This window comes from Octodon degus, unplaced genomic scaffold, assembly GCF_000260255.1.
Source record: "Octodon degus isolate 3935 unplaced genomic scaffold, OctDeg1.0 scaffold00001, whole genome shotgun sequence".
Taxonomy (NCBI): Eukaryota; Metazoa; Chordata; class Mammalia; order Rodentia; family Octodontidae; genus Octodon; species Octodon degus.
In genome coordinates this window covers 25,903,951-25,930,806 of record NW_004524577.1, presented here as the reverse complement: position 1 = coordinate 25,930,806, position 26,856 = coordinate 25,903,951, and the positions used below count along the sequence as shown (strand labels likewise).

General features: G+C 43.4%; 1 protein-coding gene across 4 annotated transcripts in view; it reads left to right on the top strand.

The window, feature by feature from the left end:
- Positions 1 to 26,856, top strand: part of Mast4 (microtubule associated serine/threonine kinase family member 4) — a 587,536-nt gene that overhangs the window by 375,829 nt on the left and 184,851 nt on the right. Inside the window, exon 1 of one of the 4 annotated variants that reach the window (XM_023705222.1) lies at positions 7,426 to 7,504. The exons of the other annotated variants lie outside the window; for them this stretch is intronic. Coding sequence (XP_023560990.1) covers positions 7,458 to 7,504 — 47 coding nt within the window. The 5' untranslated portion in view covers positions 7,426 to 7,457. Of the gene's footprint in view, positions 1 to 7,425; positions 7,505 to 26,856 lie in introns of those variants that run through there. 4 annotated transcript variants of the gene reach the window in all.

Here is a 26,856-nt window from a genome sequence, read left to right as displayed (position 1 = left end):
TTATAGCATTTGTTCAATCAGTATTTGGTGTTTATATTATTCCAGTTATATATGTCTTGGTTTTGTATTCCATAGCAAATGACCATAAAGGTAATGTCTTATAATAACATAATTTTGATGGCGTGAGTGCTCCCCAAAGCCAGGTACCTGGAGATGAGTGGTATCTGCAAAGCTAGATTGGAAGTACAGCTATTGCAAAAATGGAGAGCAATCACCATGCCTCTGGGTGCCTCTGAGCACACAATTGTGGGCCTCAGAAGCAAAAGTGGGTCTTAAGGGGCAAGCATGATAGGCTACCTTCTCTCTGGGGAAGCCTGTGGTACTGTTTTAGAGCTTCTAGATGCTATCCTTAGCCTTGGTCCTGGCCACATCATCCCAGCATCTGCCTCTGCCACGTCTCCATCTCTCACTCTCTTCCTCTTTCTCTTCCCCTTTATGACTCTTCTGATTAGATCGAGTTGTCTTGAGGCCCAGAGGTTCTTGTCATCCTGATCTTATCAGCAAAGCCCTATTGGCCATGGACAATAATGTAGTCATAGGTTCTGGGGATTGCAGCATCCTTAAAGAGGTCATTGTGCTGCTGCTGCTGCTGCTGCTGCTGCTGCTGCTGCTGTGTGTGTGTGTGTGTGTGTGTTTGTGTGTGTGTTCTTTTCTCCCACTGATAATATTTGCTTTTATAATATTGTCTTTTTCCTAGAGTTAATAATTGTGATGTTTTTCATTCCTAGAATTTATGTAGCTAGTGTGAATTTTTCCTGTATTTCCTAGTAGATCTGGGAAGCCCTTCTTTGTACTTTCCATGCCATCAAACATAACAGGTGATCTGTCAGCATGTGTGTTCTTGAAGCTTCCTCCTGGGCCTTCCACTTTCCGGCCCAGGCTGCGCTGTGAGCTCTCCTGGCTGTGGGCTGGCAGCAGATTTCTTAGGATTCTCTTTCCCCATCATTTCCACCAGCCTGGTGCATCCCTTTGCCTTGCTGAGTGTGCTGCCCTCTCCTGCATCTCATGAAGTTCTTCTCCTAACTGGTAGATTTCATTGTTCATGTGGAGCAGTCTTTAGTAGTTTCTTGGGAAGAGATTCACCAGTGACATGTTTGACACCTTAGATATCTTAAAATATCTTGAGCAAACTATGTAGTTGGCAGCAAAAAAGGAAAACCTCTGACTACTGAGAAAAGGCTTGGTGTTGCTTGGAAAAGAAGGAGGAGCAGGAGAAGGAGGGAAGGCGGGGATGGTGAGAAGATCCTCTGTGTGATCTTTTGTTCTTTTCCTCTTGCAGAGTTGTGCCTTTGTCGTCTTTGCTAGTGCCCGGCCCACGGGAAGCATTTCCTACGTGTTCCATGGGGATGAACACATATAGCAGCCCAGGGCGCCCTGCCCTGTGAGGCCGTTAACACGCTGGAGAAGCTTACTCCAGCTACTAAGACACGCCCCCATCAGCCCCACTTACCTCCTGGGCGTTTAAGACATGAATCTGATTCCTCTGAAACTCTGACTGTACCCCTCTCCCCTTAATCACACGACACAGTCCTTAGGACTCAAGCCAACGTCCCGTTCATCTCTGTGCCTCCTCGTCATGTTGGCAGTGTTTGCATGCTCGGTGAATATTTGCCGATGACTCCATCAAACACACGCTTCTTGACATCTGTCCATGAGCCAGCGCTGGCTCAGCGTCAGAGCCTGGCAGCAGCTACCCCTCTCTACAGCGCACTTATCTGACTTGTCATGAGCTATACCTTTCACCTGCAAGGACACATGCATATCATGGAGCCCTCCAGGCCCTGATCCAAAGATGCTGTCTGTTTCATGACTGTCATCCTATGACTACACTTCCGTTGATAGAAATGCATGCTTACTGTGTGCTTATTTACACTTCCCAACTAAGGAACTCTGTAGATGTGTCTTTTGGCCTTACCTACTTACACCTGAAGCATGGAAAGCCTAGTAGAAGCTTATTAAATGAACAATACCACCTACTGAGAGAATAGCAATGCTAATGTCACATTCCTGTCGCTCTTACTGGATTATGCAAATGATAAAAGAAGAGAGCACACACAGCCACCTTCCCTGAAAACTTAACTATGCTTCCCTTTGAGGATTCTATAGATAACTGAATATTCAAGCAAAATGAGCGCTGTTTTCACTCTTGTCTTCCTGCTTACTTATTTCTATAGAAGCAAAATGTGGAGAGGAAAAGAGAAATACTGAATTGGGAGCGCTGTGTCTTAGATTTCATCTGAGAGGTGAAATCCCTCAGGTTCAAACCCCATCCAACGCTGCACCTCAGGCACACAGGCCGGATGTCACTCTCAAGATAGCCTTTCTTGCTCTGGCCTCAGAGGAACCATGGCATTTATTTCTCATGTACTTTGGGTCATCTCGCTTTGCAGAACTTGGTATCTAGGTTTCTGTTTGTGTATGGCATGGAGACCTTGGAAATTAGGTTTCTGTGACTTAAAGGTGCTTCTGGGGCTCGAGCTATAAAAAGCCATTCCCCCAGAAAGCAGGACAAAAGTCTGCCTATATACCTCTCCTTTTCATTCTCTTATCTGAGTAGAATGAAATGAGAATCAAACTGGTCATTGTTGCTCAGTGCTGAAATCGAGCCTGTCTCTAGAGCAGGGTCTTCTAGGTCTGCACCACTGTGTGGGGGCTGCAGTGGCTGCAGGGACAGCTCCTGTGCTGAAGGGTGGGCAACGGCACACTGGGCTCTACCTGCTAGATGCAGTGGCATCGATCTCCCTGCCCTACCACAGTGTGAAGCCAAAAATCTCCAGATATTGCCCAGCCTGGATTGGGAACCCAGGGAATACAGGGAGAGACCCAGACTTAAGCCTGGACTCTTTATCAGCATCATCAACAGGGTCGTAGGTGCAGCCTTCCTGTAAGAACTGGAGGTTGCTTCCCTGCAGCCTCGCGGGGTGTGCGTCTTCTCAGTCATCCTGGAGAGTTTCAGTCAATGGCCTCTCCACCCGTCCCCACCAAAAGCACACACTACTCCTCTAGTGTGAGCTCAGGCCTCTCCTCTGTGCACAGTGCCTTCATGAAGCCTGCACTCTTGTAGGGGAGAACAGATAAATGCAAGATACATCAGGTAATGAAAAGTGCCGAGAAACCACATCGAGTTGCAGGGAAAGAAATGCTGTTTAGAAATCTTACATGTCCAAGTAGGGGGTCAGGAAAGTTGTCAAGGGAATTCGAGAGCAGGACCCTTGGGCCTCTCAGCAGAGATGAGCCCCAAGGAAGGGTGCATGTGTTTGTCAGTTTTCACTCCGTGTGACAAAACACCTGCCAAATCCAGCAGAAGGAAGATTTACTCAGCTTCGTGGTTTTGAAGATTTCACTGCATGGCCAGCTGATGTTATTGTTTTTGAGCCTGTGGTGAGGCAGAATGTGGTGGAGGGAGCATGTGCTAGAGTGGTGGTGTTCATTAGAAGCCAGGAACAGAGAGAGAGAGAGGAGGGGCCAGGATCTCGATAGCCCATTTAAGGGCATGAGCCCCGTGACCTAACTTTCTTCTACTAGGCCCAGGTTCTTACAGTTTCTACCATCTTCCAGCAGCTGAAAACTGTTCAACACATGGGCCTCAGAGAAACATTTAAGGACCAAACTGTAATAGAGCAGTAAGGTCCTCAGGCAGCGTTGTGCTTGGCATATGAGAAGAAAATGAGGGCTGTGGATGGAGAGAGGCAGTCCAGGGTGAATGTGTGACAGTCATACGAGCTCTGGGAGCTTGGTGAGACTGTTTAATCTTCGTTAGACAAAATTTCAAATGTATCCTGAAGTAGAATAGTGCAGTGCATCCTTATCTGTTCATCATCTGGGCTTAATAAATAGTAACCCTCAGTCAGTTTTATTTTATGTCTTAACTTTTCCTCCCCAGATTTTTAAGCAACATTTACACATTATTTCACCTGTGAATATTTTCATATGTATTCCTGGAACATAAAGGTGTTCATTGTTTAATACTATACTTAAAATAGTTACTGAATTTCATCAGATATCCATACCCCCACGCATGATAATCTCTTTAAGGTGTAACGTATGTGTGTGTGACATATACTTTATACTGTTTATCTTTTAACTATTTCATTATCTATAGCTTACTTGCTGTCATAACCCACGAAAAGTTCCTGTGGTGTAGTTAATTTTTATCTCTTAAGTCTACTATATTTTAATTTGTAGGTGTCTCTTCTATCTTCCCCCCACTCCCTAAAAACCTTTAGGAAACCATCCATCTGTTCTGACTTTCACATCTAAACTTTGCCGGCCACATGTCTGTGATACTGTTCCATGTGTTCTTGGTCCCTACATTTTCTGTAAACTGATATTCTGGTACTGAGCCATGGTTACATCCAGAGATGATGGGGCTTGCACTTTCTGTCTGTCTCTGTCTCTCTGTCTCTGTCTCTCTTCTCTCTCTCTCTCTCTCTCTCTCTCTCTCTCTCTCTCTCTCTCTATTTGGTACAGGGTCTCACTACGCAGTTCAGACTTATAGTGATCTTTCTCTCTCTGGCTTCCCAGCATTGGAATTACAGGCATGCACCACCACACCTAGTTTCAGTGGCCTGCGAAGTGCACCCAGATTCCAGGGCAGTATGGCATGTGGTCCTAGGTCCTTCTGCTTACCGGGTAGGCACTTAGACCCCCATGCTATCTCCCTAGCCCCAGTGTGACATTCTGGAAAGACTACTTCATGTGTCACCTTGTGAAACACAATGTCCAGGGACCATTTCTTTCTTTCTTTTTTTTTTATTTTGCGGAATCAAGGATTGAACTCAGGCCCTTGTGCTTGCCAGGGAAGTACTTTATTCCACTGAGCCATCTCCCCGGCCCTTGGGACTATTTCTTATAGAGTCGGCAGTTGTGTATGATCATGGCCTATACCTGCTGGAGTATTAGGGGGTGAAAAGTGGTGAAGTGCTTTAGCTGTCATCCTTTCTGTTTACCAGTTGGGATAGTCCTATAAAGAGCAGCATGTCTCCATGCTGGAGATGAAGTTCATCAGAGTAAATGCTTGATCAATTTTCTAATGAAATCGTTCTCTGACATCTTTCAAGTGTTACCCTCACTGGCTTCCTTCCTCCTATTCTTGAGCTCAAGTTGTCAAATATCTGATATGTTTTATTGGTACGAATAAATATGTATTAGTAGATATTGTTACTGATCGGGTTGATACTCAGTTATCCAACTTTAGGCCAAGTGTGCTAAGTTTTTGGTGCATACTATGAGCAGGAAGGAAGTGGTTTGAGGGTTCTGGAGAAAAAGATGACATATTCCAGTTGAGATCACCCTGAAATGTATGTGGCTCACAAAGGGAAGAACGTCCTGGAGAGGATGTGGGGAGATCAGTTAGGAAGAACTTAATCCAGCTGAAACAGCCACTGTATCCTGGTTCAGAGGCTCGTGGCTGCGAGGGTGAAGTTGCTTGGCGAGGGGATGGGGGTCTGTGAAATTAGGAGTATTAAAAGGGAATCCAACTGCAAGTGTTCCCGTACCCATTGGCAGTGGGGGACTGCAGTTTCCATTGTGAAGATCCATGTGTAGCAGCCTACTGAATTATGTTCTGTTGTCTCCCTTGAGATGGAGATAGATCACCTTCAAAAGATTAAAGAATTTGAGATTTTAGCTTTATTTTTAGCATACATAACGGATGGGTTTTGTTTGTTTTTTTATCCCAGCCTGGCTGCTGACATTCTTGCTTTCAACTCTTCCCTTTCTCTGCTGACCCCTCGTACTTTGTGTTCCATAATATCTTTACTCTGTCTTCTTGTTGGGCTTTTTAACACTGAATTACAAGTTTTTTCATCTCTGTCTGCCTCCTGATGAAGGCAGTGACTAGGCAGTGACAATATTTCCAGGGGTGTTATTGCCTCTGAAATATAGGAGGGTTGGTTAGTTCTGTGAGTCCACTCATAAGGAACTGCTGGTAACTAGTGAACCTTAGCGTATCAAGAGCCAGTTAGCAGGTAAGGGCTTAGGAAAGGCTTCGGGGAAGTCACATAAACCTGCACTGTCCTGTGGGCCCCTTTTAGAGTTAGCAACAGCTCTCTAGAAGGACACACAATGGAGGGGACTATGAAAAAGGGAAAAATAGAGGGGAAGCAGAAGGCAGCTGAGTTTCAGCCTCCTCTGCCTTATTGCCATAGCCTTGTTGCACCAGGTAACCCTGCCCACCGAGGCCCTAGGAGCTAACACACCAGCACCTAATTACTGTGTCCTCAGTCTCTTCATCTGTGAAAAAGTAGGATTTTACCTTATTGCCTTTGGAGTGTAGATATGTAAACATTACCCTTTCACCTAGTTTGGACCTGGTGGTGGAGGGAGGGAGGGAGAGAGGGAGGGAGAGAGACAGAGACACACAGAGTGAGAGAGAGAGAGAGAGAGAGAGAGAGAGAGAGAGAGAGAGAGAGTTCTTGTAGTGCTTGAAAATTTAGATTTGTAATAAAATTCTGATTTGTTCTAGTGTTTCTTCTTGACAAACCTGTGGCTGCCAAATTTTGAAGTATTTTAAAATGCATCAGAGGAAGTGAGTCAGATACGTTCTTCATACACGACAATGGAAGTACTCTTAGTTCCAAGTTATGAATACTGTGAAAAATTGTGTCCTTTGAATAAATACACGATGCAACTTTCAGGCTTTTAAAATATATGTTGTCTCTTTCCTCCCTAATTCATATTAGATTGCTTTTATAAAGTATGGAGCATCAAGATGTTCTTAAAAATCAGCTTTTCAAAAATAAAAATACAAGCTCCTGTCTCTTGTGTTTCTCCTTAGTATTTTCCCCTCGTAGGGTTTTGCTTGTTCAACAGATCTGTGTCTCAGAACAAAGTTCAACTTCCCCCATACTTACATGGTTAGTTTAGTCCTCTTTCTGATGATTGCCATATATAGAAAAAAAATCTAATTATTTTCATCCAGCACCATTCCTCTTCTCCTATGGAATATGAGTGATTGTGTTAACTCTAAGGGGGAAGTAAGCGCAGCTTCTCGGAATGGCCGGATCCTGCCCCTTAGGATCACAGAAGGGTGGGGGCAGTTGCTGTTTGCACAGAGAAACTCTTTTAAGTAGGAGGCTTTTGCTTTGTTCCCCTTCCCCCACCTGCCCCTGAGAAGGACTCACCATTTCACTGAGGTGAAAAGTGGGTCTGTGAGTAGAGCGACTTTCTTAAAAAAAAAAAAAAAAAAAGGCAGAGAGAGAAACCAATTACTTGATATGCAGAGCTGCAAGCCTCGTTCCCCTCACGAAATCAGTGCAGTGTGCACTGCCGTTAACCTGAAGAGAGCCGCTGACAGCTCTTGATTACGCTAGAGGTGGAAGGACCCAAACTTGCGCGATCCCCCTCCCCCTCGAGAGGTTGGTAGTCCAGTCCTTTAGAGAGGTTGCTTTTGGCTCTCTGTGCTAGCAGGGGACGTGTGTCATGGTTACAATAGAGTGTGCTAACATATAACAACCATGAAAGCCCAGCGGGAAAGGCTACAGATTCCGGGGCTGACCTTGGAGTAAGTATTGTCTGTCTTTAATATTTTAATGCTTTCTGCATGGCACTCGCTTTCCTGCGACCAATAGCTATTTAGCATTTGTTTGTACTGACAGCCTCAGAGCGCTGCAGTGTGAGGTGGGGAAACATGTCTTAAATGCATGGCATTTGTTTTCAGCTGATGTGGAAACCCAGACCCAGCATTTTACTCTGCAGGCACAGGAAATGCACTGCTGCATATTTAAAGTTACTAAACCTCAGTTCTGGAAACATCTTAACAGCTCATTGTGAAAGAATGTAGCAGTAGGCCATGGTGTATCTGTCCTTGTCTCCTTCTGTTTGTTTATTCTTATGCTGCCTGTTTCTATAGAAAGGCCTCTGTCTGCATTGAAGAATAGAAAACATTACAATGGATTAGAGTGCAGGAGAAGGGTTATTTGTGACAGTCATTAGATGTGATCCATGTTTTATCAGTGCAACAGAATATTAATGAACTGGAGTCTATTTAGAATCCTCTCTGCAGTCTCCAGCTACTGCATGCAACGTGTTTACCTAGTTGAGCTCTATATTTGCTTAGCTTTTTTTTTTTTTTTTTTTTTACCCATTAACTCATCTCACTGCCTTCTGGTTCAGTGTAGCTCCGTGAAAATGTCCACAGCTAATTTGTGGCGCAGAAGTTAGACATCTGTGAGGCAGGAAGTGTCAGCAAATTTTTATTTTAAATCTGTTAGTCAAAGATGCAGAAGCTGTGAGTGGTCTGTGCTGGCACTTCAACTAATAAACAGTAAAATATTCATCTGTTAGAAAAATAGAAATACCCTTTTCTCTCACTGACGGCACAGATAAGATATTGCATGTCTGTGAAATCTTTATACCATGATTCCCCAATCTCATCATGAACTGTCATCCAGGAGGAGGCTGCAGGAGGATTGTGTCCGCCTGTGAGCATCAGTTCATCAGTTCTTCTTCTCGAACTCCATAGCTACGTCATACAAGAGAAATTGTTGCCACCATTAATAAAATAATAAATGTACAACGTTCCGAAGGGAGGACTTTTGAAAGTCATCCCTCGCTCTGGAATTGTGCACTGACGTTACACAAATGAGGAGCCTCCTTATAAAAAGTTGGAGGCTCTTTCGAGCTGTGTGCTAGATGTGCCACTAGCCAGAGGTGCAGGCAGCATTTCCGCGCTGCTCTGCTTTTGCTCCCACTCCCGCCCCACCCTGGCATTCCACCCCACAGTCCATACGGAAGGTTTTAGTGGTCGGTGTGCCTTCTCTTGCTTCCTCCCACTGCCTAGCACTCCGAAGGGGCACAGAGCCGTCCAGAGCTCTGGCTTTCCCCACAGCGTGGCTTTTGCCACTGGGGTTCAGCTATGCTGCTCGCAGAGTGTGGTTTGCTTAGGACTTAGTAGGTATCGTTCATATGTAAGCCTCTTTGACCTGCTTTCACTTTTAGCATCTTGCCCACATTAACAAGACCTTCTTCAAAGTAACTTCTAAAATATGAACTCGGTTGTGTCAAATGTTCCATTTCATAATTCACAAGACTGAGGTGTGCCGCAAGTTTTATGACTTTGCCAATGATGACAGTAGACATAGGTGTTTGCTGAAAAGAGGGTTTCTCTGGAGTTTATTTTGTGTCAGGCCACCTCCTGCCCCATTTAGCCTTTACATTCATGAATGTTACTATCTCTTAAAATAGATTATTATTTTCACTCGAGGAACTTAAATAGAAGACAAGATTACTCTTAAATGTCATTGAGTATCAACATGTAATTTCCTTTGAACATTTTATTTGAAATGTAAAATTACTCTTAAGTAGACATAGCTAACTTTATATTCATTCATGGAAATGGCTAGTCTTTGAGTAATTTCAGCTTCTAACCACTGCAGAGAAATGTTATAATGAAAACTTTAATCACTGATTTTTATTAGAAGCACATTTATTATAGATCACTTTACTGATTAAGGGTCCTAACTCATGGACCAAATGTCTAGAGTAGCTTTTGGATGTTCTCTCAGGAGACATTACGGGTTTTTTTTTCAGGTAATTTTATTATACACATACTATACCTATTGAGTATCACATGAACACATTTAATATGACAACAATAATAGGCCATTTCTGTTGATTCTTGTTTCAGAAACAAATCTTAGATGCGAGATATCAAATAAGTATTTCAAAAATTAGCGATTAATCTATACAGAAATTTATGACTTCTGCATAGCCTATGCCTGGCTTTCCAGTTCCTAAAAAAGAAGATAGATTTTTTTTTCTTTCTTAATGCAGTGCAAGTATAGACCTTGCTTCACAGATCCTTCATAGTACACACTATGATTCCTTTTGGAGACAAGGAGTGATGTCGTGCTTATGTGTGCCTATTTTAGGGCCAGAAGGGATAGAGAAGTCCATCCAGTCCTTAGCTAAAATGACAGATGTGTCAGTGGACATTCCTGAGGGCTTTCCAATGAGCTGCTAAGTTCTAGGACAGGATGAATAAGAGCAGCAGCTGTTTAATGTGCACCGAATGCATATGGCGGCCAATGCCGTAGTTTACCAAGGGCTGGGACCAGACAAGAGAATGACTCGAGGAGTTATCAAATTTTATCAAATGCTGTGTAAAGTGAAGTATTTTGGGCAATAGTATTGTATTTCATTTTAAGACAGAGCCAACTCTCCATTATCCATATAATAAGAAATGAGGTTAGCCTTAAGACTTTGCAAAGAATTATAAACCCATATTTTGTTTGGACCAGTGTTGCTAATAAAAGTCCAACCAGCTTGAAACAGATGCTGTGTACCCCCATCCAAAGACCCCCTTTTCTAAGGTGGGAAAATGTGATGTGGTATAAAGCATTGTTCATGGAAAGGCAGAATGTTGTTTAAGAAACAATAGTATCTATTACTTCAGCCTAAGAAATGGGGGTATAATACCTAATTTTTAGTTTGATTTTTGCTATATAAAAATAGTTGAGAATTGACTAGTACCACCTTCAATATTTTGATAGATCTATGACTAAAATTCTTGTATGATATTTACTTTTTGTTATCTCCCTATTAGAGGAAAAGTATAGAATCAAAAGAAAAAGGTGATGAATAGACTGTTCAGTTCCCCACGGATAAGTGGTGGAGAGTTGGCTGCTGAACACATTTGGAAACTGGGCAGTATTGGTGTGGGCTGGAGAGCTTTTACAATGATCTGTGGGTAGGTGTATTTAAAAAAAAAACCCTCCGGAGGGCCAGCAAGATAGCTCAGTTTGGCAAGCACAAGATCCTGAGTTTGCTCCCCAGTACTTAAGGAAAAGAAAGGAGGGAGGCAAGGCAAGGCCAAGCTCTAGAAAGTAGAGTAATATTTAGCTACATGAAATATTTCTAAAGTTTTTTTTATGAATATAAGCACAAGAAACCTGTTTTGAATCATTTCTCCTGAGGATTAGAAAAAAGAATGATTAAGTTTTTGTTATAAGGAAGACTTTCAAAAGTACTTTAAAATGTATCTATCTTATATGAAACTGTTAGCCGCTTTGCTTTTTAGAAACTACAGTATTTAACCTGAATCTTTATTTGCATAGTCTGATAACTCCTTCCCTTTAGTTCTGCTACAGATTTACCATTGATTCTTAATCTGGAAGAGAGTTTACTCAATATAAAATGCCACTGGATTTTCTTTGATGTAAAAATCATATGTTGAAGATACCTGCCAAGTGGCTTTGTATGAAGAAAAAGGCTAAAAAAAAATGGCAGCTGTAGTTTTTAAAATGGAAATTTCAGCAGAAAGCCTCTCACTTCCTCTGTATTTGAGAGCGGGCAAGGGTGCAAGTGATTAGATGATTACCTAGTGGTATTGATAATCTAGGCGCTGTGATTCCCGACTAAAGGGAATGCAATGAGCGATGCTATTTTTACTGCAATCATTTCTCCCACTTGGAATGACGTTATTTTAACTTTCAGTCTCACTCCAAGGAGCCTGAGTCCAACCCCATCCAGCCCAGGCAGTCCTTGTAGCCCTCTCTTCGCTTTTCACTTCTGGAGGTAAGCGTGCTCCAGGGCCTGCCAGGGCTGTGTGTCTTTCGGTTGCCCCAGGGCCTCAACCAGATCTGAGTCCTCTGTATTCTGCAGTCTACATTAAGCTGCCTTTAAATATGACCCTAGCTTTAATGTACAGAATGAGGACACTGGTGGAATGACTTATGTGATGACTTTGACGCTTATTGAGAAAATGTCTTTATTCCATGTAGCATATCTTATAAGTATTTGGCTTGATGTTGGATGATTAGTTTGACTTCTGTGTACACATTTCAGTGTTTCATATTGCTTTCCTTTTTCTTTTTTATTTTCTTTTTAAATTTTTTTTTTAATTTTAGGGAAGGGTCTACAGGGTGTTCAGGGTCTCAGTACTAGATCAGGTTCTCAGTGATCCACCTGTTTACAGCCTCCCAAGCATTGGGATTATAGGTGCATGCCACCACACCCAGTCTCAATTGCAGGGCTGGCATGGCAGGCGCTGGGATCAAATCCCTGGCCCCTGCACCTGCTTGCAGGCGCTTTAATCTGCTGAGCTAATTGGCCAGCCCTTCATATTGCTTTCTTAATAAATGATTTGTACTGAATTCTGTAAATTTTGATTCATCTCATAATGATGCAATTTATTATAGTTTCTAGAAAACATTCTCTGATTCATATATTTGAATATATTAGAGCTTCATAATATTTGTTGCCACAAATTATTTTATATGCTATTATTTACAGGATAAAATATTTAAGTTATCTAAAAGGGTTCACAATTTTAAAATCTTTTTTAAAACTTACATTTACATACTCCACCCTGTACTCATAGACTGATTTCATTTCATTTTTTCTCTGTTCAGTATGGAAAATTTCCTGAGCAACTCTTCCTGGGTTTTATTATAATTTGTTTTAAAAATGCATGGCAGAAGAGTCAGTGAGATAGTTCAGCAGACTAAGCTCCTGCTTAGGCAAGCACAAGGACCAGGGTTTGATCCCATGCTGCACTGGCCCTGCCCTCGGGTGTGCTGAGCTGGCTACTCAGCCAAGGCATGGTGGCACAGCCTGTAATCCCAGTGCTGGGGAGGCAGAAAGCAAAAGAGTATCACTGTGAGTCTGAACTGAGTAGTGAAACCTTGCACCAAATACATTTTTAAAAAAGAAATTGAATTACACTGCATATATTGTAACAGACTTTGTGAATTCAATATTTGTGGATATATTGCAACTTGATATAATGCAACTTGCTTTATCTAATTAGAAGATATGTCAAGTATTTAGTATCCCTGCCCAGTTTTGTTTGTTTGTTTGTTTGTTTTTAGAATCCTGAGGACAAAAATAGAATTAAACTTTTGGTTGATAGGGCACCTTACATAATTTTTTAGTAATACACTTTATTTCTTATATATAAACTAATGAAAAATTTGCTGTTCATGGCAAATTTCTTAAAAATATTAACATTCAAGCATTGGATGGTATCGGCGAGGTGGTTTTATGTATTTGTTTCTCTGAGATTTCTAAAGTAAGTACGTACTGAAATCTATGAAGAAGAAAAGACTAGGGAATAAATTATTGGCTTTGAACTTTGGTTCTATTCTTTTGCTGACAGGATTTTATTTATTATAAATATATTGTTATATAGGTATAAAAGTGACTTTCAATATGGAAGCTCTATATGATAGTTTTTATAAAGCATTATCTGAATATAAAAAGCCTTAAGGTATATGAATTTTTCCTCTCTAGCTAGAGAATTCTGCTGTTCTTATAGTTCGTCTGTTTTTGCTAACCCAATCACAAGGAATTGAATTCTTTTCTAAACACTTTTGTGGATCTATCACATGTCTTCACAAAATTCTCCTATTTCCCTCTTAGAGATAGTTGGTTATTCAACACAAAGGTGCTGTTCCAACAAAGTTCTTGGTGGGGAAGAAGAGAGAACCAATGGAAATGCTATCATAGTGCAGAGGATGGTGACATTATGAAGTGTGTTTTAGAGAAAAGATGTAAAGAACTGGGTGTATTTTCCCCTTGGAAAACCTAGGGCATTCAATCTTGGACAGATGGGGAAGGACAAAATCAGACAGAGAAAAATAACATAATCAAGGAGATAAGAAAGTGTCGTACATGGTAGGAATGATGGGTGCTGCTGAAACATGAGGTGTGCGGAAGAAGAAAACCATGAAATTGTAGGAAGATTAATATGGATTGAAGGGCTGGGGAGCTGGCTCAATGGAGGACCATATGGTGGAATATCTTCTGTACTAAGCTAAACATTGACTTTCATTATTTAAACAGTTAGGAGTCATAGACAATTTTGAATAAGGAAATGACCGATCTAAATTCCCAGTGAGGAAATGTACCCTTATCAACATGGAGAATCCATTAGATTCTAAGCAGGAACATCAGTGAGGATGCTGGTCTTGGATTAGGACAATTATAATGGATTTCATTAGAAATTACGAAGTCCTTAATAGTTGGCCAAGTAGTTTATATACATGGTTTTATTCAACTTAATCTACCTGATACTACTGGGAAACAGGGTGGAATATGCTTTGTGCTTATAAGGGAAGATGCTAACACATAGAGGTTAAGTAGCTTAGCTGTAGACTAACTAGGGCTCCAAATGCAATCTCATGTCTTTCTGTTGTAACTAATTTAAGCCATCCACACTGCCATGAGATCATTTATATTGAATTTTTATTATCTGGTTTCTGTAGACCTTGTGCACTTCTCTAGTCACTTTTATTTCCCCAGTGCCTCCCTCAACACATGGAATGGAGTGTTTGAGAAAGGTTTATTAAAGAATAAGTGGGCGAGACACAGAAGATAGATTAGTTGCAGTGCTGCTGAGAAATCAACTGCCAAGTACATGTGCAGTGATTTGAATACAATGCAGTTGCATTTATCACTCATAGACCAAGAGTTTGGGAAGAGGATCTGCTCCATGGAGTCCTTCAGGGATGCAGGGGAACCTTTCACATATGACCTTTGAGGTTGTCCCGGGTGCCAACATGTAGCTGGGGGAAAGGTCAGAGTAGAGGCCTACATCGTGGGCCTGCAGCGGCTCACGTCACGTCCACCCATTCCTGGGAGTGCAGTATTCTGACCATACTGAATTAAATACGGTCTACTCAGATCTAAGAAAAGGAGGAAATAAGCCTTCTAAGTAGCGACTTTTGTCACAAAAGTGGATGAAAGTTGTCCAAAGTAGGTGTTCAGTAGCTAATTCTTGATGGGAGATTACCATTGAGGTTTCCAGCACTGTCTTTTTTTATTCTAAAGAGGAAAGAAAAACAATTTTAAAAATCCAGCATTTCAAAACATGATGATAGCAAATTAACAATGTTTATTATATTGCATACTGTTCTTTAAAATAGTTGCCCAGATTATGAGATATAGGCATGCAAAGCTGATCAAACAATATAAACTTAAACCATTCCTTTCAATGAACTAGTAGAAATTAACACTACAATTACCTTAGCTATCTTTGTGCATATATATATATTTTTTTTTTTTCCCTTGCTTTGCTCCTTTTCCCCATCCTAGTTGTTCTTTCCTTCTGAGCAGTTTCTTTCCCTTCCACAATATCTATTGCACCTCTGGCTCTTACTTGCTCTTTCAGTTTCTTATACTAGGAATACAATATGACGTCTACACGTGCAAGTCTGATTTATTTCCCTTAGGAGTATCATCTCTGGTTGCATCCATTTACCTATCAAAGCCTTGTGATTATCCTCTTTATAGCTGAGTAATACTCCATTGTATAAAATACCACATCCATTCTTTAGTTGATGGGCATTTGGGCTGTTCAGATTTAGCTATTATAGATTGTGCTGCTATAAGCATGTGTGCTTAGATATTGGTGTAGTATGATGTTTTCAGTTATCCTGGAAAACCCCAGCACTAATGTCTTGACTGGGACCCCAGCGAGGAGCAATAGGGAGGGAGAAGAATGTAGTAGTGGTAAGTCTTGCCTTGCACACATTGAGACAGTTCTAAATTACATTATCTGGGGCCGGGGAGATGGCTCAGTAGAATAAGCGCTTGCCTGGAATGCACAAGGGCCTGAGTTCAATCCCCGGTTCCACAATAAAATAAAAATAAAATAAAATAATTAATTAGCTTATCTGGTTGGCAGCCTAGAATTAGCTGTCTCTGGTAGTGTGCCCCCAAATGATGGCTTAATATTACAAATGATAGAAATCCAAATATTTTTGCTGTTCATATGAAGCCCATATTGCATCCCTTCACCTTTTGTTCTCCCATTAGCTGTGTGGGTCAGATTTCTTCTCTGTTCCTTCTTTGTGATCGGGGTTTGAGAGTCTGGAGTGATGGGAGTGCTCTTTTGAGTGCTGGCACACAGGGATTCTAAATATGGTGGCGGAAGATTCTGTTCCTTTCATAGTCAAGCCCTGGGGGCAGGCTGTGTGGAGCCCTGAGTCAGCTCTCCATCTGCAGCGGGGCTCCAGGTCAGGCTTCCTGAGCGCCGGCCAGGCATGAGAGGTCTGTCGCATCCAGGACAGCTCACTTGCTGAGTGGAATTTATGTGTGGAGAGGAGACCTGGCACTGCTGTGCAGCAGTTCCAGCAAGGCACCTTTTGGCTCAGTGTGAGAGGAAAGATTTTCTAAGGACACAGGGCTTGTCGTGGGCTGCCTCATCAGACCATCAGCTCAGGGTGGCTGGGTGCCCACTTGGCTGGAGAGATACAGATGGCATTCCTGCAGTGATCAGAGCATTAGCTTACATTGTTCCCAAAGGCCCTTCCATCTTGAAATCCTGCCACTCTTTTTGTTTTGTTTTAACCTTGCAGGAAGCCTGAAGAGTCAAAATACATACTTGTTTACAAACAAAAATATACAGCTCAGTATCAGTTTATCAGCTACCAGTTAGACAGAGGGACCTTTAAGACCTTTTGTGGAAACTAAATGTACCTTCATATCCTTCCTGAAGGCAGCCACAGCCACTGAGAATTTCCCACAATCCCTAATTCTTAGTAGATTGACTACCACTTAGAGAATGTTTATGTAATGATGACATCCGTGCTTTGTGCGTGATGTGGCTGTGACGTATGCCAGCTCAGAAGCTGGACTGTGCTTAGATACTAAGGTCCCAAAGGAAGCCACTTCATTACACCCTTTAATGATCTTTTGCAGCACCTAGCATCCTTTGTCCTCAATAGGAACCCAGTACGTAGCTGGAGGCTGGCCCGCTACTCAGAGACTGCATTTTTACTGTGGAGCAGCAGTGGTCTAGTGCTTCTGTTTCATCGTCCAACATTGGAGTGGATGAGAACCACAGAGCACCTGCCACACTGCCTGTGTTCTTCCTTTTTGTTTTACTTTTCCCATCCTTTTCCTCGCTCCTCCGTTTGATTCCTGGAGTCTTGAGGTAGTAAACACACAGTCCGCTATGCCAGTGCTGGCAGGGAAAAGGTGTATTTCTCCTCCTTGTGCCTCCCAGGCCCCTCTTTGTTTCAGCGCTGACTAAAAACACACATGCCACTTCGCTGGTGGGATGTAGTACTAGTTTCAGAGAAGAGTACTGGCTCTGTGCTGTAAACTCCAAGAGGACAACAAGCTCTATTTTTTTTCCATGTATGTATTCACAAAACCTAAAATAGTGCCTGATACACAACAGGAAAGGCTCTATAAATGTGTATTGATTGAATGAATGATTGTGTTATTGCATGAGACTCAGCCTGTTCTGATGTTCTTACCTGTGCTCCAAATGTGACACATAATTACATCCCAGGTATGCTTGGAGAGTGCTCCTTACACCTCGGGAATAGTGCTTGAGGTTGGATCCTTCCATAATAGTAAGTTATAGCTATCAAAATGTAAAACCTGGCCAGGTAGCAACTATAAATAAAGCAAGGTTGAAGGACAAAGTAGAAAGGTATGATTGATGCCAGGTAGATCCCAGGGTGTATTGAAGACCATGCCTAGTTAGGGTGAGGTACACAGAAAACAGTCTAGGACATGGGGCAATTACACAGTGGAGAAGAAAGTTGGAACTCAGGTCCGTGGGGCAGAGGCCTGTCCATCTCACTTATCGCTGGTTCCCCAGCACCCGTAGCAGCCCCTGGTGCTTATAGGCAGTCCCTGCCATGCAGTGCTCAACTTAACAATTGATCAACTTTTCTATGGTACAAAAGCAATATGTGCTCAGGAGAAAACATACACTGCATTTTGAGTTTGGATCTTTTCCCAGGCTACTGCTGTGGGGTAGGATATTCTCATGATTCTGGGTGCCGCCAGTCAGCCCTGTGATCATGGGGGGAACTGCCGCGTGCGACCGTGTGCTGTGTTGCTGAGTCAGTGTGTTTGGTAGCTTAGGTGTGGTGGTGTGTGTTAACTGGGACATAGCCTCATTGTGCATTGAGGAGCATCAGTGCTTAAGAAAATGAAGCAATGAAGTGTTTTGAAGCAAGAAGAGAATTGTCCACTGAGGATACGTCTGAAATGCTGAAACCCTTCAGTGAGTCTGCATTCACTCATGGCAACTTCCAGCCTCCGCCTGGGTCACTGCTGCCTTTTATTTATGGGATCCTGTTCACTGGCCTATACCCGTTACCTTCGTCCATGTCACCTGATTGGTCCTGGGAGAATTTGAACTTGGTATGTGACACAGTAGTTCCTAGTGCCTCATAGTGCCTGCGTTTTGGTCACTGTGCCTACCTGTACAAGCTCTGTGACCTTGGGCAAGTTGAGAACTTCCTGGACCCTTACTGTCTTAATTTGTGAATCTCTTCCCTCAGTGATAACATAGACTAGGAGTCAAATGGTGTTTGGTGCAATGACTTCAGCCTAGCAAAAATGTGATGCAAAGTGGTCTCCGAAGGACTAGAAGGAAAAGGTGGGCAGTAGCTTAATGGAGGAGGACATGGAGGACAGTGACCGACTAATTCAGTTTGGTCGGAGCTGTTGCATTTGTCCTGCTGTTGCTGGAAAGGTTAGTGGGTACTCACAACTGCCCGGTTCCCTGTCACTTGCCGTGTTGCCATGGTGAGATGCAGCCTTAGTGTTTACCAAACACATGGCAGTGTATGTTCAGATGTCATGTCTCCATCTCTCTAGAAACCTGCATGAAAGTCACCTGACTGCTAAGTCCTGTTAGCTTCATGTACTCTGAAGGGTGAGTGGGACTGTTTGGCTTTTTTATTCCATCCCATCCTTCCTTTCACTTTGTGGAGAACCTTGAAAAAAATTTGGAGAAGCTGCTCCAGCTGGTAATTTCTCTGTACTCTACAGATGCTAGTTCCTGTGCTTTTGTGAATGTGATGGTTTAATGAATTGCCTTGTGCATCCTGAGTTTTATTTCTGAATTGTTATCTAGGACCAAATCTGTGCAGCACAGACCCTGTGTGGAGCGGCTCTGCCATAGAAGCAGAAGCAAGCTGGTAACATACACACTGCCTGCTCTGTGGCTGTGTGGTGGGCGGAGGGGAGAGGTTTGCAGATCTCACCAGAGCGGCCACAGGGGAGGTGTGCACAGCCTGGAGAGCACCGTGCCCTGCCCACCTGGTTTCTGCAGATGCCATCCTGAAAGTGCTGTTGCTTGTAGAAGGCAAAGGCGGAATGAGGATCGTATTTGTGGTGCTCCAGAGGGGACCAGGGAAGAGCTGAGAGGTAGACCTTGTGGGGTAAGCAGTAATGGGGAAGGATGGGCTCATCTAATAATTATACTGCAGATACTTAAATGCTTTCCTTTCATTTTTCGGCAATATGTAATTTCTTCCCCTGGATATCATAAGCTCATCTGCTGTAAAGTTGCCAAGCCTACTTGAGGCAAAGTCTCACGAGGTCAGATGACAGACAGAGTTGTCGAGGCTTGTGGAACACATGAGTTCTCGCAGAGTCCCGTGTACCTGGCAGGCCCGAGGGTCAGCCCTGTGCCCTGTGTGGCGTGATGGTGCACACCTTTTTTCTCACAGGCTATTACTTCACATTCACTTTTCTGTTTGGTCTGCTGACTGGGTTACAGACCAAAGTTAGCAGCCCAGATATCTGTCTGTGTAGGAGCTTGATTTCCACATTTGTAGAGGGCTAGCTCCGCGCCTCCTAGGATTGATGCTGTGCATTAAACAACTCATGTTCCCACAGTGCACCTGGGAAGCTTGTTTTACGGATTTGAAAACCCAGGCATAAAAACTCATCCTTAGTGACCAGTTTACCCAAGTTTATATTGATATAGACCTTTGTCCCAATGGGGTTTTGAAAGTGCCCCTTTCTTCCTTTCAAACCCTCCAATTTTGAAAAACTGATTGTATCTCTATCTCTGTCTGTCTGTCTACTCATCTGGCTTACTCACCCAGCTGGAGAGGCTGCATCCCTGTTCTGTATCCCTATTATTCTCTAGCTTCAGCTTGTAGTCATTATAAGTTGGATTTTTCTTTTTTCTTCTAGTTAGGGTCTACAGGGTCTACAGGGTCTCACCACACAGATTGGACTCGTAGTGATTCACATGTGTTCAGCCTCCCAAGAGCTGGGATTGCAGGTGCACACTACAGTGCTCAGCCTCAATTTTAGCGCCCTCTGGGGGCAGGGGTGGCACAGCAGGCCAAGGATCAAACCCCGGCCACTGAGCTCTGCCTAAGCAGATGCTTTAATCCACTGAGCTATTTGGCTGGTCAGTTGGATTTTTGAGTACAGTATCCCACTCACAACAGGGAAGAGATTTTGTTGTTCAAGCTGGGGGCTCCTCAGCTGAGCTTCCTACACGTTTTCCATTCCTGACCAGAGTGTGCTTATGGGGTTGGAAGGTAAGGCTGTGTTCTGCCTTACGGAGCCCTACATGTATCTTCCTGTTTTTTAAAGTCTTATTTTAGACAGAGCCTAGGGGATGCAATTAGGGTTAAATTGGGTTGTTTTGAAAACCAGGCCAGGGGCCCCGGTGGCTGTGACAGCCACGTTATTAGAGTCTGAGCAGACTGTGCCTGTCCCTTCAGCTGGTGCTGGCTTGTTGCCATTCTGGGAGTGACAGTGTTCTCAATATGGCTGTGATGTTCTGTGGGTCTTTCGAGCCCCATTAGGCCTGAAGAAGCTGCTCACATCTGCAGAGAGCCAGGACGCTTCCTTTTCCCAGCCCACTGTTAAACATTCCTTTTCCCAGTAGGTTGGAGCAGGCACAACTACGCATCTTAGTTATGTTCTTGTGGCTGAGACACAGTACCCAACACCAGAAAATGAGGGAGAAGGGCGTATTTTGGCTCACAGTTTGTAGAGGTTTTAGTCAGTGGTAGGCAAGGCTGACTGTAAGGCAGGGCTGGCTGTAAGGCAGGGCTGCTCATCAGAGGGACCTTGAACAGGAGAAAGAGCTCAGGAAGCAGAGCTCGGGACGCAGAAAGAAGGTCAGGGGACAGGGAGGGAGATGAACCCTTCCAGGCCATGCCCCCAGGAACCCAGCTCCACCAACCTGGCTTCACCTCCCAGCAGCCCACTGAGCAATAAGCTCGTGCATAGCTTAATCCTCCAATGATCATCATATCCCCAATCCTGTCAGCCCCCTTAAGGCCCTCAGGAGTGCATGAGGCTTTGTGGATAGAAATCATGGTCCTGGTTTATATACTTTGTCTTTGTTGAGACGAATATTATGACTCAACCAACTATTTAAATTTTGGCTTTAGAATATATTAAACTTACTCAACTCTGTAGAACCTTAACAGTTATCTCTTATTAGATCTTCTTCAGGGAAAATAAGAAAATCATTTCGGGTGTGTGTGTGTGTGTGTGTGTGTGTGTGTTTTGGAGAGAAGGCTCTGTCCTTGGTTCCATTTTGTGACCAGATGAGACACTGAACATCATTTTTAAAATCTTGTTTCCCTTTTAAAATCGTGGATATATTAACACCTGTCCTGTCGGGGAGAGAATGAAGCTGTGACTCTCCTTGGAAGCCTGAGTTGCTGGTGGTGGTGGAGGAGCAGAGATCTCGGTGGGAGGAGTACTACAAAGGGGGAATTTTCAAAACAGTGTTCTCTAGTTTCTCCAGGAGTAACATGGATAATGATACCTTCCGGGGGTGTTGTGAGGATTAATTAGATAAGATTTGTAAAATGTTCTGAGATGAGTGTTCTATTTTATTTTTATCCCCTTCATATTGTTCTTAGAAACACAGCATTCAAAATGAACTACCAAGGTTGACCTTGATATCAAGGATGTTGCGGATTCTAATTGCGTGTGACACTGAATGAAGAGCTGGGAGCAAATGGGAGGAGCTGGGTGAGGGTCCCCGGTGAGACACCGACGGGCTATGTTTCATGGATTCTTACGCTCTTCTTCTTTCTTCTCCATGACAATTTACTCGACTGAATTATTACTGGTGCCTGTTAATAAAACATTAAGGAGATATTCCAAAGTGAGGGGGATGTGTATTTTTTTGCAGCACTGTCAGCATTCTTTTTCCTGTCCTCTTTGTTGAAAAAACTACTGCTCTGGTGTCACCTACCTGAATCAGGTTGTGAACCCAAAAAGTCATCTGAACCCTCCTCCTCGTCTCCTCTCAGTGTGCACATTTGGGCGTGCGATCTCGTGGTCCTGATACTCCTGCCTTCTCCATGGCTTTGCTTATTAACTTGACAAAGGTGCCACCTGAGTCTGGGCTCCCATTACTCATCCCTCGAGTTTTAAAACCATTTTTCACCAACCTATTTGTTTGTATTCTCAATGCACGGATGTTCCTTTTTAAATTGGCATATGTTACACATAATTATTGTATTCATCTTGGAGAGTTGGTGCACACACATACACACACACACACACACACACACACCTCTCCCTAGACTTCTATAGCAGTCTCTCGTCCAGTCCTCCTGTATCAGTTCACCTTTCCCTCTCCAGTACCTCTCCATCTAGCTCTGAAGTCATGGGCTGGGGAGATGGCTCAGTGGAATAAGCGCTTGCCTGGCAAGCACCAGGGCCTGAGTTCAATCCCCAGTTCTGAAAAAAAAAAGTCATCTTTGGGAAGCAGAAGTCCCTGCTCTCTCCCAAACCTCCCATGGCTGCTTCCCCTCCCCCACCTGGCCTCGCAGTCTTCACTTATTAACCTCGGGCCACTCTGAACTCTGCTTTTCCTTGGCTGCTCCAAGCATGCTCCCATGTCAGGGCCTTTTATCCCTTGTATTTTCTTTCCTGATATTTTCTTTCTACTCTTGGAAAAAAAAAAGAAAAAAAAACGTTCAGAACATTGAAAGAATTGTACAATCAACAGCATGCTCACCAATTAACACTTGGAACATTTGTTTTCTCTCTCCCCTTTCTTCCCTGTCAGCCCCTATATGTATGTTTTTTACATTTTTTAATTAAACTTTTTTTTTTTTTTTGCTGCACCTTTTGGAGATATTCATATGTTTAACTCCTAAAATGCATAAGCATATTTTGCTTAAGAACAAGCACATTGACCTTTATGACCAGGCCATCGTTGTCGTACCCTTGAAATAGTCAACTGACGGCAAGTATCTTTAAGTAGTCCATAAAAAGGACCTAAAAAGTCTGTTTTCTTTACAGTTCTGGGAATAAAACCCAGGGCCTTGTTCCAGTTAGGCAAATGATCTACCACTGAGCTAGAACCCCAGCCTCAGTAGCTCTTTTCTTTTTTTCCTCTTCCTTCTTTCCTTGTTTCTTTCTTTAATTCAGGATCCATTTAAAATTAAGTATGTCCTTTGAATTCTCATATCTCATCAGTCTCCTTTAATTCGAAAAGTTCTCTTCATCCTTTTGAGAACATTGCCATTTCGAAAGCATACTATTTTTCACACTATCCTATAATCCCATGGTTCTTGTGGTTGCATTAAGCTTAAGCATTTCTATGAAGAAAAGGGGAAGAGGGCTGGGGAGATAGCTCAGTAGAATAAGCGCTTGCCTGGCAAACACAGGGTCCTGAGTTCAACCCCCAGTACCACAAAAAAGCGGGGGGGGGGGGGAAGGATGCCTTCCACATGGCCTCATATCCGGAATCCCAAAGCCTGGTATCTGCCAGGTATTTCCTCTGCTTGACATCTCTTTTGCTGCATTATGTGCCATTGTATATCTTTTTTCCTACAGGGTTTACTCAGTGAGTTTTTGCATTCACTGTTGACCCCACTTAAATAAGGTATTACATTGTGGCTTAGCACACTTTGCTAATTCTGTTATTTTCTGTTGTTCTTGAGTTAGAGAATTTTTCCTCCTTCTTCTCTTATTTTTAGGAATATTACTATTGATTCCTACATTTTTCAGAGAAAATAGAAAACAAATAGATATTAGGTGTATAGTGATCCATGACCCTCATATTTCCTTTGGTGGTTGTGTTGTCTTAAATTCATCAGTGAACAGCCTTGGAAAGCTGACTCCTGGGGCCTTTTGACATGACTCTATTAGCCTTGGAGGACATCTCATTTTCTAGCACAGCTAGAGAAACATGGACATGGTGCCCACATGGTTCATGCCCTCATATCCTCTGGGTCTGCGCTAAAGGCTGCTAGGACAGAGGAGCCACTTCATCCACTATGTGAACACCCACCACTGTCCCTTCCCTGCTTCCTGAGATGTGCTTCAGTACATGGGCCTTCTCCCCATGATAAGCATAGTCATTATGTACTACAAAGATGTGCTAATAAAAATAAAAATTAAGCACTGATAATTGTTTGCTTGCTGATTAGATGATCAGATGCAACTAGAATGGAACTTCTAAGTTGTCAGGGATTTGTCTATTTTGTTTGCTACGGGAGCACTGTCATCTGATACATAGTACAATCTCAACAGGCACTTCCTGTAGAAGTGGATGATTTTACCCATGTCTGCCCCTATCAGCCCTTTGAGATTAGCCGTGGTTGTCACTGAGATGAATCGACCTGACTACAAGGGGTTCTCAGGCATCCATCTGGAGATCATTGGAATGTTGCTCTGCGTAGCTCCTCTGACATTGGATTCTGGAAGTATTTGAACTGTTGCTAACAATGCTTTACAAATGGCACTCACTGCAGGCACTTGGCAGTTGATAGTGGAAGCATTTAGGATGCAGATCCTCCTTCTCTGAACAGAAGGCCTAGCTATTTTAGAAATTTAAAAAATGAAACACTTGACTATGTTTTAATTTTTGCAAGGAGTCTAATGCTAGGAACTGAAGACTGAGTAGAATAAGGGATTTTTATTTTCTAAATGAAAACAAGAGAAGCTATTTGTTCCATGCATGATACCTTGAAAGCTTTCACAAGCTTTATAAAGAGTGAACTGGCTGTCTGTTCTAGCTGAGATGATGAGATTTAAGAAAACAATAATACTTGAATGTGATTGATTCATGTTGTGGGCCAAGCAGTGACCCCAAAGATAGCAGAGCCTAGACTTTTGAAACCAGTAAATGTTTTCTTACTTGCAAAGAGTCTCTGCAGCTAGATTAGTGTAAGGAATTATAAATGGGATTATTCTGGGTTGTCTAATGGGCCTAAGTCTTTCACAGTGTCTTTATAAGAGACAGGCTGAGAGGGACTGGAAACAGAGAAACCTGTCGGGCCGGTAATAGTCTTTTCTAGAGAATCTTCCTCCAGCAGGCGCGTGGCTGCCTCATTTCTTGATTTTGACCTTTTAGTACTAATTTCATACTTTTGACCTCCAGACCATGAGAGAGTAATTTATCTGTTGCTTTAAGCTACTGGTTGATGGTGATTTATTACAGTACCCATGGGAGACCAATGCAGTGGGAAGCTGTGTGTTTTCTTATTTTTATTGTGACCACCAGATGACTAAAGGGATCGTGGTGGGTGCATTTACATCCACTTCAAAGACTAAGGAGCAAGGGCTGAGAGTGTCTGGTGACTTGGGTCAGTTTTTCCAATTCTTAGTCCGGGAAAGCTTTCACTGAGGCACCCTCCTCTTAATACCTCCAGCCACCAATCAGCGGGCACTGCTGCTGGTGTAGGTCCTAGCAGCCACGCTGTGGCCAGAGAAATGAGGGACACGAGTTAGCCAGGTGGGATCCTAAGAGCATCCTTGAAGATTAGAGATACTTAAAAACTCAAAGGATAACCACCTGTTTCCCACAAAAAAAGGGGGCTGCTTGAAGCTGTGGCTTCTTAGCCCTCAAGATTTTGGATGCTTTTGAGCCCCCATGTCCCTGTGTGTGCCTGGAGGAGGGTATGCTGTGCGGTATTGTGTGCAGTCCACTGTAGCCCTGCTCAGGAGGTCCCAGTCCCCAGCCCCCACGGGGCGGCGGGGCTTGCTGACATGCTGCACGCAGAAGGACTCCTGGTACAAGCCTCCGTGCAAAAGCCACAGATAAACTGCCATTTCAGCCCTTCAAGGCCCTGGCCAGCCCTGGAAAGCACTTGGCTTGGCTCATTTTTTCTCCCTGGCAGGTGTTAGCTATAGCAGATCCTTGGTCTGGTTATTTTTTAAATCTCACTGTATTAAAGGTGTAGTTGCCAGTTGGTCGGTTTGGAGGGGATGACTGGTCATGATTAATTTCATTCCCTCACATGGATTAAGCCACTATGTGTTCACAGCTTTGTGGGAGGTGACACCAAACTGGGTGAAATAGGCCCTGGGGCTGGCTTTGAAACACTCCTTGCTCTCTGGTTCCTTCTTCTCACTTTGCTTCCTGGCTGCCATGAGGCCAGCAGCTTTCCCCTACCCAGCCCTTCTGCCCCAGTTTTCTGCCACACTACAGACTTGGAAGCAATGGAGCCAGCTGACCATGGATTCCAACCTCTGAAGCCACAACCAAAGCAAATCTTTTCTCCTTTAAGTTCCGTTTGTCACATATTTTGTTCCAGCAATGGGAAGCTGACCAATGAAGCTCTTCTGCAGACCCATGTTGTAGGCATCGTGGACCTCATGGTCTGATCTGCTGCTAATCGCCCATTCCTCCAGAGGTGGGGCTGTCAGAGATCATGGACTCAGAAGCAGCTAGACGTGTGCAGGAAACAGCCAGGGCATCTGTGTGCACATAGTCAGTTGCCCACGTGCAGAGGTTAAGGTCTCATGCTGCACCCTCTGCCAGCATGGCAAGAAAGAGAGCCAGGTACTTGGTGCACAGGACTCTGCATGCGCACCCGGGAAGTGGACATGGGAAGAAGCCCTAGCAGTCCTATGGCATCTGACAGGAAAACCCAAACCAGTACTGTGTACACGGAGTAGATCTGGATATTAGGCGTGCTGGGATTATCAGAAGGTTTAGGGTTAGCCATCCTCTGCCCACTCTCTCACAGCACAGTGTAGGTTCCTTGATGTATGGGTTTCCTGAGTATGATCTGATGCAGAGTATGGAAGACCCCTCGTAGCACTTTGAGTAGCCACTGATCACCATCATCAATTCCTTTGGATCTATTCTCTCCTACCAGTAGCAACTGGGGCTGTAAGTGGAGCTGATTTGTATGGATGCTGGACAGAAACCAG